Here is a 9,706-nt window from a genome sequence, read left to right as displayed (position 1 = left end):
CACTGGACGGAGCAGGTGCAACGCTCGCCACCGGTTCGCGACGCTGCGCGGCGGTGATGGCGTTGCGGCTGCTCGCCGTCATTGGGCGCCCTGCCGTCGTGGCGGGCGTTTGCGTCGACCGAATCGTCGATCGCGCAGTCACCGGGACAGTTGTCGTCGCACGCTGGCGGACAATCGTCGGGGTCGTGCTGCGCCCGAACGCGGTGGCACGCGAACCTTGGTTCGTGGCCGCCGTCGGGCTTGGCTTACGCATGAGGGCCTCTTGGGCCGCCAACTTGGCATCGGCGAGCTTTGCAGCGCGCTTCTGGTGGTAGAGCGGGTCGTAGAGGGACATGCGATTTCGTTTTCTGAGGCACCGAGATCACTCGCGCCGCCGAGGGCTGTAAAGGCGTTCAAGCCATCGCCGCGCTGCGTGTACTTGGTGTTTGTATCGCTCGCTGGAGAAGCGTGACCTGCGACGCTGCGTCCTGTCAATAGTCCATGAGGCGGCGCGCTTTTGTACTCTCCGCGGCTGCATCGCTCGGGTCGTGCTGGCTGCCACGCTCGGTCTGGTCGGCTCCAAAAAGCCAATGGCCCCGAAAATATCTTCAAGGCGTTGATTGCCCGTGTAGCAAAGTAATTTCATACTAGAAATGATTGTGCAATGTTAATATTTCCATACGTGGCAGCATAGTATCGTCGGGTTGGACCTTGAGCGGTGCATGGGGATTTGTGCGATCCAACAAACGCTCCGTCCAAGCCGCTCGCAGCCAACACATTGCCAGCACGCAGACTGGAGCACGATTCTAGTAGAATAACGATCATGCGTCTACCGGCAGGGTGTACAGGTTGTCTGTTGCCGTCCAATGTACCGGTACGAGTTCGAATGGATGCATGGACCCAGGATCGACTCGGTACAAGGGGCCAAGGCATGGGGCTAAGGTATGTGTTTTCTGGACCAATGATCAAGAGCCTACGAGCACGGGAACGTGGCACGCTCTCCATCGGGCATGGCATGCCCAAACCAACCAAACAAGATCTAATACGTGCCGAGGTATGTCTAAAGTCTTCATTCGATGTTAGCCCGTCACGAGCCACCACATGGACATGACGATCCAGAGCAGAACGTACACGAGGTAGTAGAAGCGGTAGCTCGGTGCGTTGGGTTCCCAGTAGGCGCAGAGCGACACGAGGACATACAAGGTCGGTGTCAAGAGCAGCGGCACCATCCAAAGCACGAGCGCATGTTTGGCCCCGACCGACGCGACATCGAGCGCAATATCGACCGAGAGCTCAAACGCCAGAAACATGTACACGGCGACGGCCGCCGCGAGGCCAAGGTAGACGCGCAGCTGCGGCGCGCGCGGCGAGAGCACGTTCTCGAACCGGATCGACGAGTAGTACATCATGGCCGTGCGCGTCGGAATGTACGTGGCCTCGTCGTCCGGGCCGTACGTCTCGTGCTGGTACCGGACGTACATGATCGCGGCCATAAAGACCAGCAGAACGCTCGAGTAAACGATCGATGCGATCGCAAACAAGATCCAAATCGGACTTGGCAGAAGCGCGAGGAGGGCAAAGCCGGCGCTGCACGACGCGACGGACGCGGCAAAGTGAATGTACGCGTTGACGTTCGGGTGCGGCTGGCCATGGCGCCACTTGTGCGCGGCGGCGGTCGCACCAAGAACGTTCCCGAGGAACCCGGCTGGCAGCGCGAGCGAGGCAAAGTGCGCATGCTGCGTCGTATGCAGAAGCACGGCGACCGGCAGATTGAAGAAGAGGCCGCCGACCAGCGCTTGGGCAAACGACCGCACGATGTACGTCCACTCGCCGAGCACCGAGAGGGCAAACGCCTTGGGTGTCACGACAATCATCGTGTCGTAGAGCGGAAAGGAGTGGTAGCTCACCCCCAAGACGAGCGCCGCAAGACTCATCGCGACAAGCGTGAGCGCAACGCGCACCCACGGCGTGAGCGAAATGCCAAACGACCCGAGCACGTCAAAGTACACGGCCGACCCGGTCGCGTCAAACTGCAAAGTGGGCAGCGCCAGCAGCGCGCTTGTGACGGCGAGGATGTTGTCGCCGCAAAACTGAAGCTCGGAGGGCGACATGAAATCGACTGCATCGTCACGTGCGTCGGCGTACTGCTCGTAGAACGCGACATCGAGGCCGGGAATGCCCGCGGGCTGGTAGACCTCGTAGTCGGAACGGCTGCCGAGGACCTGGAGGAGGACGCCGCCGAGGCTGTTCATGTGCGGATGCGGTGCGACCGATGCGTACAAGAATGCGAGCGCATCGTCGGTGGTCCGCAAGAGGATCGCGCGGCCGCCAGCATTGCCGCCTTGGACGTTGAGAAAGGCTTTGGCATTGTACGTCGAGAGGAGGTGCTGCTCGACAAACCATCTCGAGCCACAGAGACCGTTCTCTTCGCCTTGGTTGTTGAAAAAGACGACGAGGCTGTGCGTACTGGTCGCATTGCGCGCGAGCAGCGTTGAGAGCACCTGGAGCAGCACGGCGACGCCGGCGTCGGACGGCGCGACCGACTCAAAGTGGGCGGTGAGGAGGATGCTGTCGTTGGAGGTACCAGGCACACGCGCAATGATCTGCGTCTTGTTGAAGTACCACGACGCGTTGGCGCACGCGTCGTCGTCGCGGGGCACGGCCGGGGTGTGCGTCGATGGCAGGTCGTCCGCGAGGCGTGTGGCCCGGGGCGTGTCGAGAACAAGACGCGGATGCGCCGCGCGGAGGGCCTCGAGCGAGTCGTAGAGATAGCTGTACACGTCATTCTTGGCGTCCGTGGCGATCGGGTGCTTGGCGCGGGCGATCGTCGCGAGCGACTTGTAGGCGGCGGCGCCGGCGAAGCGCCCGTCTGCGGGTGGCACGTCCAGTGGCGCCGGCAGCTGCGCACGCCAGATGACGTTGAAGAGGAGCGCAAGCGCCGCGCTGAGCAAGATGGCGGTGCACGGGACGAAGCGGCTCATGGCTGACGTCACACGAAGCCGCTACTGTTGCTCTTTGAATGGCACACTTCCTCTCGCCGGCCACCACATGGGTTTAAACACCCAGGTGGGTAGTAAAACGCGTGCGATGTGCCGGTTTTATACCCAAACTGTCCGGATACAAGATAAAACCCGTGTTTTTATCACGTTGTGTCGAGTTGAACCTGGGCACGCCTATCACTTGACTGCATACGGTCGCCCACAACGAATTGAAGTGTACCATCTCGACGCATCCTGAGACTGCAATCCTACGTACTTGGTGCAGGCTCCGACCACCAAAGGCTAGCAGCGCTCATAGTATGCAGGGACTTCTTCATGGATAGTATCAACAGGCCAGCATGTGCTTGACGTTATCATCTTGCTGAATTCTTGTTTTCATGCGACCTGACTCAATCGAGCGCCAAAAATGATCAACTGGCGCACGATCATCTGTCGCACTGGACAGAAAGACACCTCGTCCATCGTCGAGATGAGACGCTCGGCCATGTCATCGTCGCAGTCGTGTCTCGATCGTCCTGGCGGTTCGATGGCGCCACTGATACATGTCGGACGCTGAGCTCCAGCCCAGCGACCCTTTTATCCCGTGGGTGCGACGGCACTTCCATACATGAGGTGGCTGATCGTAGTCATCCGTTGCCACGGAGAGTCTACCTCGTCGAGAATGCAGGATATCACGAATGGTCGCCCGAGTCGGACACATGACGGTCAAGGCGCCAAATCTCGCGCCGATTCGCCGCCCCTCCCTGAGCCCCATGCGCCCGATCAATACCGACGACACAGACATGACTCTTGGTGCGGTCGGTCCTCGGTGCTCTGGCAGTCACGAGCTAGCGTCAAGTGCACTGGACTTTCACGCTACAGTGTAGTGCAAAACGAACGGCGTCTTCTTTCTTGGCCGCCTCGAGCAAACCTCGAGTGCTACGTACGAGGTCGACTACACATAGCCAAACCTGCACTCGGTGAGAGATCGCTGTCTACTGCGTTTCGTATTTTGCGTCAACCATTTCGCGTGCCACCATCGCCCGGCGACGACGCTATAATGCACCAACAGGCCTCCGACTCGTCGGTGACATTGGCGACACGGGGGGATTTGTGACACGGACAAGTCGGTTCCAACGTTCTAGCACCATTGCCAGCGCCACCTTCGTCGCTGGTCGATACACCAAGTGGGTCATAGTGGCTCACGCTCCAAGAAGCCCCGCTCGCGACCGAGCCCGCCACGGGAATTGACAGCAACCACGAGGTGCTCACGGCCGGCGAGAGCCACGAGACGTAGTTGCTCTTGGATGCGAGCGAGGAGCTTCGACCTAAGCCTTGGTACTACTACTCACTCGCGATGGGCCTCGTCCACGCTGTGTTTCTTGAGAACGATATCGGTGCAACCACCAAGTTGAACGGCAAACCGTGCGCCACGAGCGCGAGCTGCAGGTGCCGTGGCTCTAGAAATACGTAACCGATTGACAACACCGATTGTGTGGTTTAGCCGCGGACGCTCTAGCTACCACCGATACTGCGAAGTGGATGACATTCTGCTATCTATCTATCTATCTATCTATCTATCTATCTATATATCTATCGATCTATCTATCTATCTATCTATCTATCCATCTATCTAGCTAGCTATTGACACCTATCCGGCTAGCTGGGTAGAGTACACGAAAACGTGGTTGGTGGTGGGATTAGAATGTGCGCTTGTTCTATAGGGCGACCCCTGCCTTTTCTCTACAGCGTCCAAGGGTGGAACGCGGCATCGATCCGACGGCGTAGTGTGCACTTGGCCGCAACCCAACCAAGTTGTTGTGATTGATGCAACACCGAACGTGACGCCAACGCCCGGTTGTTCCAGCAACGAGCGTTTACTACTGGTATGGTGACCCGTTGGTCGTCCGTTTGCTGTTACGATGGCTGCAGCGCATGGAACATACTGTCATACAGTGGTATTTCGCGGACACAAGAGATGGACTAGAAGCATGTCTCAGTTCGTCTGGTTTATTCGTGCAGGCATTGGAACTTCACACTTTGCATTGCCTTCACGTCTTGCTTCAATGCATACGGATTCCCGATAAGATTCGATCAGCGCCGACTCTACGCCAAGGCGCGCAAGTGGCACGAGGTCGGAGCTCGGCGCTTGTGACTCAAGCGGCATTCGGCGGCGAAAGCTACTATCAATGGATCTTCGCGCCTTCTTCTTGCGTCGAAGAGTGCGAACTTGTAGGGCTAACCTCGTGCGGATGCAATTTGGTTGGAGGAACAATCGGTGGTACCTGGTGTGGTACAGGTCTCATATCTGGCGAGGATCGAAGGGCGTCGTGTTTAGGTTCTTAATGCAGTGCCACTCGCTGAAGCCTGCTCTCGGACGCGAGATTGCTCATTTCCCGATTCGCCCGCTATGGCTCGCATCACTCGACCCCTCTTCTCCTCCTTTTACCTCTCGGCTCTCGTGTCGACGCTGGCTGCCGACGAGGTGAGTCAAGTTCACTTGGGGTTCGCAGCCAGCTGCCCCGACGGCGTCTCGGTATCTTTTGCGAGCAGCCAAGCCCAGCCCTTCTCGGTCAAGTACGGCGACAACCAAGTCGCCACATCGACGTCCACCATGTACTCGGACGGGAGCTACAAGTCACCCTATTTGCACACGGCCGACCTCTGCAAACTCACGCCTCGCAAGATGTATGCGTACTCGATCGGGTCGTTCCAGGCATCGTTCGTGGCCCCACCGGCGCCTGGCGACAGCGCCGCGCCGACCGTGCTTGGCATCGTCGGTGACATGGACTTCAACGACCGGAGTCTCCGCAGCTTTCGCACGCCAGTCCACGGCCACAAGACGCAAGCGATCCTCGTCGCCGGCGACTGGACGTACGCCAACGGGAAGCAAAACAAGTGGGACAAGTGGTTCGACTTGCATGAGCCGACGCTCTCGATACTGCCGACCACGGGTATCAATGGCAACCACGAAGTCACGGTGGGCGGTGAAAAGTACAAGGCGTACCTGCGACGCGTGCCCGGTCCAATCTCCGAGACCAACAAGGCGGCGTTTCGGACGTACTACGCCATCAACGTCGGTCTTGTCCATGCAATCTTTCTTGACGACTATGTCGGCTCGCAAAGCGGGAGTGTTGGCGGCAAACGCTGGCTCGCCGAGCGCAACCACCAACTCGAGTGGCTCCAAAAGGACTTGGCGGCCGTCAACCGATCGACGACACCGTACGTGATTGTCATCAAGCACAACCCGTTCTACAGCACATTTGACGACCACCAGTGCGTGTGCGGGTCGACGCCGTTCGAGATTAACAACGTCGAGTCGTGCTGGGCCGGCAAGTACAAAAAGGCGTCGTCCGAGCCCCACTGTGGCCTCCAAGCCAAGTTCGAAGACGTCTACAGCAAGCTCAACGTCAACGTCGTCTTTGCTGGGCACTGCCACGCGTACGAGCGCACGCACCCTGTCTTCAAGAACAAGGTCGACAAGGCCAAGGGCGTCGTGTACGTTACGACGGGTGCGGGCGGCCGTGGCCACGGCGGTCGGCGCGTCTCGTCGGTGCCACAGTGGTCGGCGTTTGCCGAGGGCGACATCTATGGCACGTCGCGCATCATCGCCACGCGCACCAACATGCAAGTGGTGTGGATCGCCCATGACAACACGGCCAAGCCCCTCGACTCGTTCACCGTACTGCCCTAGTGTGCCCTCGTTGCGCCACGTCATAGTGTATCTCTCGTTCTGTAACTGCCACGTCATGCATCCTCCAATCCCGAATCGTTTCGTACAGTGTCTCTCGTTTCCAATCCAGCATCCAGCGTATTCGTCCGACAATGTCTCTTCGTTCGACCTCGCCACCCAACGAGACAGTGCCGGACTGTCGGGTTAATCTTGTTACTTCTGCACAGTCGACGTCGACTCGATCAAACTCGCTTTGGCGATTCAGTGGGCAAGGGCAGGCAAGAAGTCAACGCTCGCATCATAGACCGACACGGCGCCAAAGAACTCGTGCAAAATAGCCTTGGAGATGGCGAGTGTGTCGCCATGCGCGGCGATCGGGTACGAGATGGTCTCGGTCTGCCACCCGAGCTCGAACGTCTCCATAACCGCCTTGGTCGCCGTCTCGTTCACCGGTCGCTTGGCCTCGTACGCGCGGCAGACTTCGTTGAGCCAGATGCGCCAGCGCACGAGGTAGTAGCTGCCGACGAGGCCCGCCCACTGCTTGCCCGCATAGTCGCCGATCGCGTTGCCGTTGTTGTCGCCCCAGCGCGTCACTTGGTTGCGGGCTTCGTATTCGTAGTACAAGGCAAGGCTCGTGTCGTTCCCAGCGAGGTCCTTTGCGTCAAAGAGCCATTTGCCCAGGAGAAAGTCTTCATGGGACGCGAGCACGCGGTCCATGGCAGCGATCTGGTCGAAAATGCGTTGGGCGATCGCATGTACCTAATCAAATACGACAGTCCAGATCCCATCCTCCATTGCACTACCTTGCTCGAGGCCACGGTGCCAGCGCGGAAGAGGTGCCGAAGCTGCTTGTAGTCGATCAAGATGGCGTCACTGAGTGCTTGGCGCGTCACGTCGACGATATCGTGCAGGTACGTGTCGGTGGTGGCGAGGGCCGGCGACGAGACCGCGGCCGTGAGCAGGCTCTGCCACGCGTGCACGACTGCGCTGGGGTCGTAGCTGATGTTGGAGGGCATGAACGTCGACGCGTCGAGGTGCCAGTGCGGCCGGCGCGTCACAATACTCTTGGTGACGCCACCAAACGCTTTCGTGGCGTTGTACACAGACGACGACAACATTGTCCAGGCGGCAAGGGCGTAGGCGTCCTCGCTGTGGTAGCGCGCCGTCACAAAGCGATGGACGTACGACGGCACGTCGACGGCGGCGGCTGTCCACGCCATGGAGAGCGCGAGGTCGTACACGATGTAATTTTGATAAATGCCTTCCATCGTGAGCCCGACACCGACCATGGTGCCGTTGCTGCGACGACGGGCCGCAACCGGGTCGGACGCGAGCGTGGGTAGATCGCCCTTCAAGCCGAGATTGCCTCCAAAGTTGTGCAAGACGCAGTAAATCCACGACTTGCCAAAGTAGTTGTGGCTCTTCTCCCAGATCGGCACCACCTCACTACATACCAAGTACAATTAGACGATAGAAGTAAACGCGAGGCATCGGTTTGTGTACCTGTAGAGGTCGAGGATGAGCAGCTTGTCGTCCGGGACACCGCCAACGTAGGCTTGAATCCGGTCGTTGTTCCAGTAGTCGCTCAAGAAGAGCCAGCCTTGCATGAGCCAGACCGCGTTCGGATCCGAAGCGACCATGCTGTCGATGACGGCTTTGGACGCTTTCGCGAGGTACGGCAGATCCGAATGCGACGGGTCCATCTCATTGTACGTGTCGGCTTGGTACAAAGACGACGTGTAGCCATACAAGCGGCGCTGCTCGGCGACGAATGTCTTGCCGATCGCGAGGTAGAGCGGGTCGGTCGGCTCGAGCATGTAGACGCAGCAGTACGCGTCAGGAAAGTTGCCCCAATTCGGCGACCGCGAGATCGACGCGTTCGCAAACTTGGATGCGACTTCTTCCGGGACATGGCCGGCAAACCCGGGCAGCGCCGGCAGCATCCCAAACGCGCGCATCCGGGCGAGAATGCGCACTTGGAGTTCAAACTGGTCGTCAATGAACGCCTGTGGCAACGGGCCCTTGACCCAGCTGCCGCGGAGATTGCCCATGCGACCCCACGCGAGGAACGCGGCGCCAGCAAAGAACTTGTCCATGCCGGCCTTGGAGATGCCAAACTGCTCAAATGTCGCCTGCCACACTTTTTCTTGGCCCGTAAAGGCCAGCGGCATGTTGATGCCGTTGAGCGCCATCCAGTCAATGTGCTTCTCCCATTTCGCCCAGGACCATGACCACGACGTGTAGCTCACCGTGCACACGTTTTGGTAGTACGTGTACTTGGAGGCTTTCTCGAGGCGGTGGCTGCCATGCGGCAGCGGCAGCACTGGCGGCAGCTGCAGCGCATGGTCTTCCCAGTCGGTCTGCGTGTGCACGACCGTCTTGAGGTACCTACGTGCGCCTTAGCTCTCAGGGCGCGACGTGTCGTTGAGCCAACCATTGCAACCCATAGCCCAAGGCGGTGGCGCTCGAGCCCGCAAGGCGAATCTTGCCGTGACTTGAGCTCACTTCGGCCACGTCGAGGCCATCGTTGGTCGGTGCCATCGTGGCAAAGGTAAACTAGATGGCCCACGCATCGATCCTGCGCCTTGGGTCTTCGATGAACGTACCTGCTCGACGTAGCGATGGCCGAGGCGGCGTACGACGAGGTCGGTCACCGCAGCGACCGCATCGTGCTCGGGGAAGGCGAGGTCGACGCCCGCGGCCACGCCACCAAGGAGCGCCGCAAGGACGCAGTAGACAAGCTGGACGAGACGCATGTTGGCTTTTATCCGATCGCATGACGTGCGGCCAGCGTATCCGGACCTGCCTCCTTGAAGCTAAAATCACGCAACCGTATCTTTTTCGGAAAGACAATCTCAAACCGTTGTGGCCACTGGCACAGTCGCTGGCGTCACCGCCCGCACCCAGAGAGAGCACGCGTGCGCGACAGAACCCTGGAGCCATTTTTAGCACATGCAGCCAGCCGACTCTCGCCTGCCGGTCCCCCTCTGTCGTTCTTCGAATCGAACCCGCCGACATCCGCACTGTCCGAGACGCATAAGATCGTAGTCTTCTACATTTTTAGGACGCTTTGACC

At 59.3% G+C, this 9,706-nt stretch overlaps 3 protein-coding genes across 3 annotated transcripts in view; 1 reads left to right on the top strand and 2 right to left on the bottom strand.

The window, feature by feature from the left end:
• Nucleotides 1–1,033: 1,033 nt before the first annotated feature.
• SPRG_09670 (hypothetical protein) lies at nucleotides 1,034–2,960 on the bottom strand (the record flags this gene model as incomplete). Its single annotated transcript, XM_012349094.1, has 1 exon — nucleotides 1,034–2,960. The coding sequence occupies one exon, from the start codon at nucleotides 2,958–2,960 to the stop codon at nucleotides 1,059–1,061; it is 1,902 nt and encodes a 633-aa protein (XP_012204484.1). The 3' UTR covers nucleotides 1,034–1,058.
• A 2,407-nt stretch (nucleotides 2,961–5,367) lies between these two features.
• On the top strand, nucleotides 5,368–6,651 carry SPRG_09669 (hypothetical protein; the record flags this gene model as incomplete). Its single annotated transcript, XM_012349093.1, has 1 exon — nucleotides 5,368–6,651. The coding sequence occupies one exon, from the start codon at nucleotides 5,368–5,370 to the stop codon at nucleotides 6,649–6,651; it is 1,284 nt and encodes a 427-aa protein (XP_012204483.1).
• A 240-nt stretch (nucleotides 6,652–6,891) lies between these two features.
• The window catches only part of SPRG_20839 (hypothetical protein), a gene marked incomplete at both ends in the record, with an annotated part of 3,572 nt that continues 757 nt past the window's right edge, over nucleotides 6,892–9,706 (bottom strand). The window contains 6 exons of the mRNA XM_012349148.1: nucleotides 6,892–7,389; nucleotides 7,434–8,076; nucleotides 8,134–9,018; nucleotides 9,065–9,186; nucleotides 9,237–9,391; nucleotides 9,433–9,446. Of these exons, the coding sequence (XP_012204538.1) occupies nucleotides 6,892–7,389; nucleotides 7,434–8,076; nucleotides 8,134–9,018; nucleotides 9,065–9,186; nucleotides 9,237–9,391; nucleotides 9,433–9,446 (2,317 nt within the window). The remainder of the gene's footprint in view (nucleotides 7,390–7,433; nucleotides 8,077–8,133; nucleotides 9,019–9,064; nucleotides 9,187–9,236; nucleotides 9,392–9,432; nucleotides 9,447–9,706) is intronic.

This window comes from Saprolegnia parasitica, assembly GCF_000151545.1.
Source record: "Saprolegnia parasitica CBS 223.65 unplaced genomic scaffold supercont2.50, whole genome shotgun sequence".
Classification (NCBI taxonomy): Eukaryota; Oomycota; class Saprolegniomycetes; order Saprolegniales; family Saprolegniaceae; genus Saprolegnia; species Saprolegnia parasitica.
The sequence above is the reverse complement of the archived record's forward strand: the minus strand, read 5'-3'. Positions and strand labels throughout refer to the sequence as shown.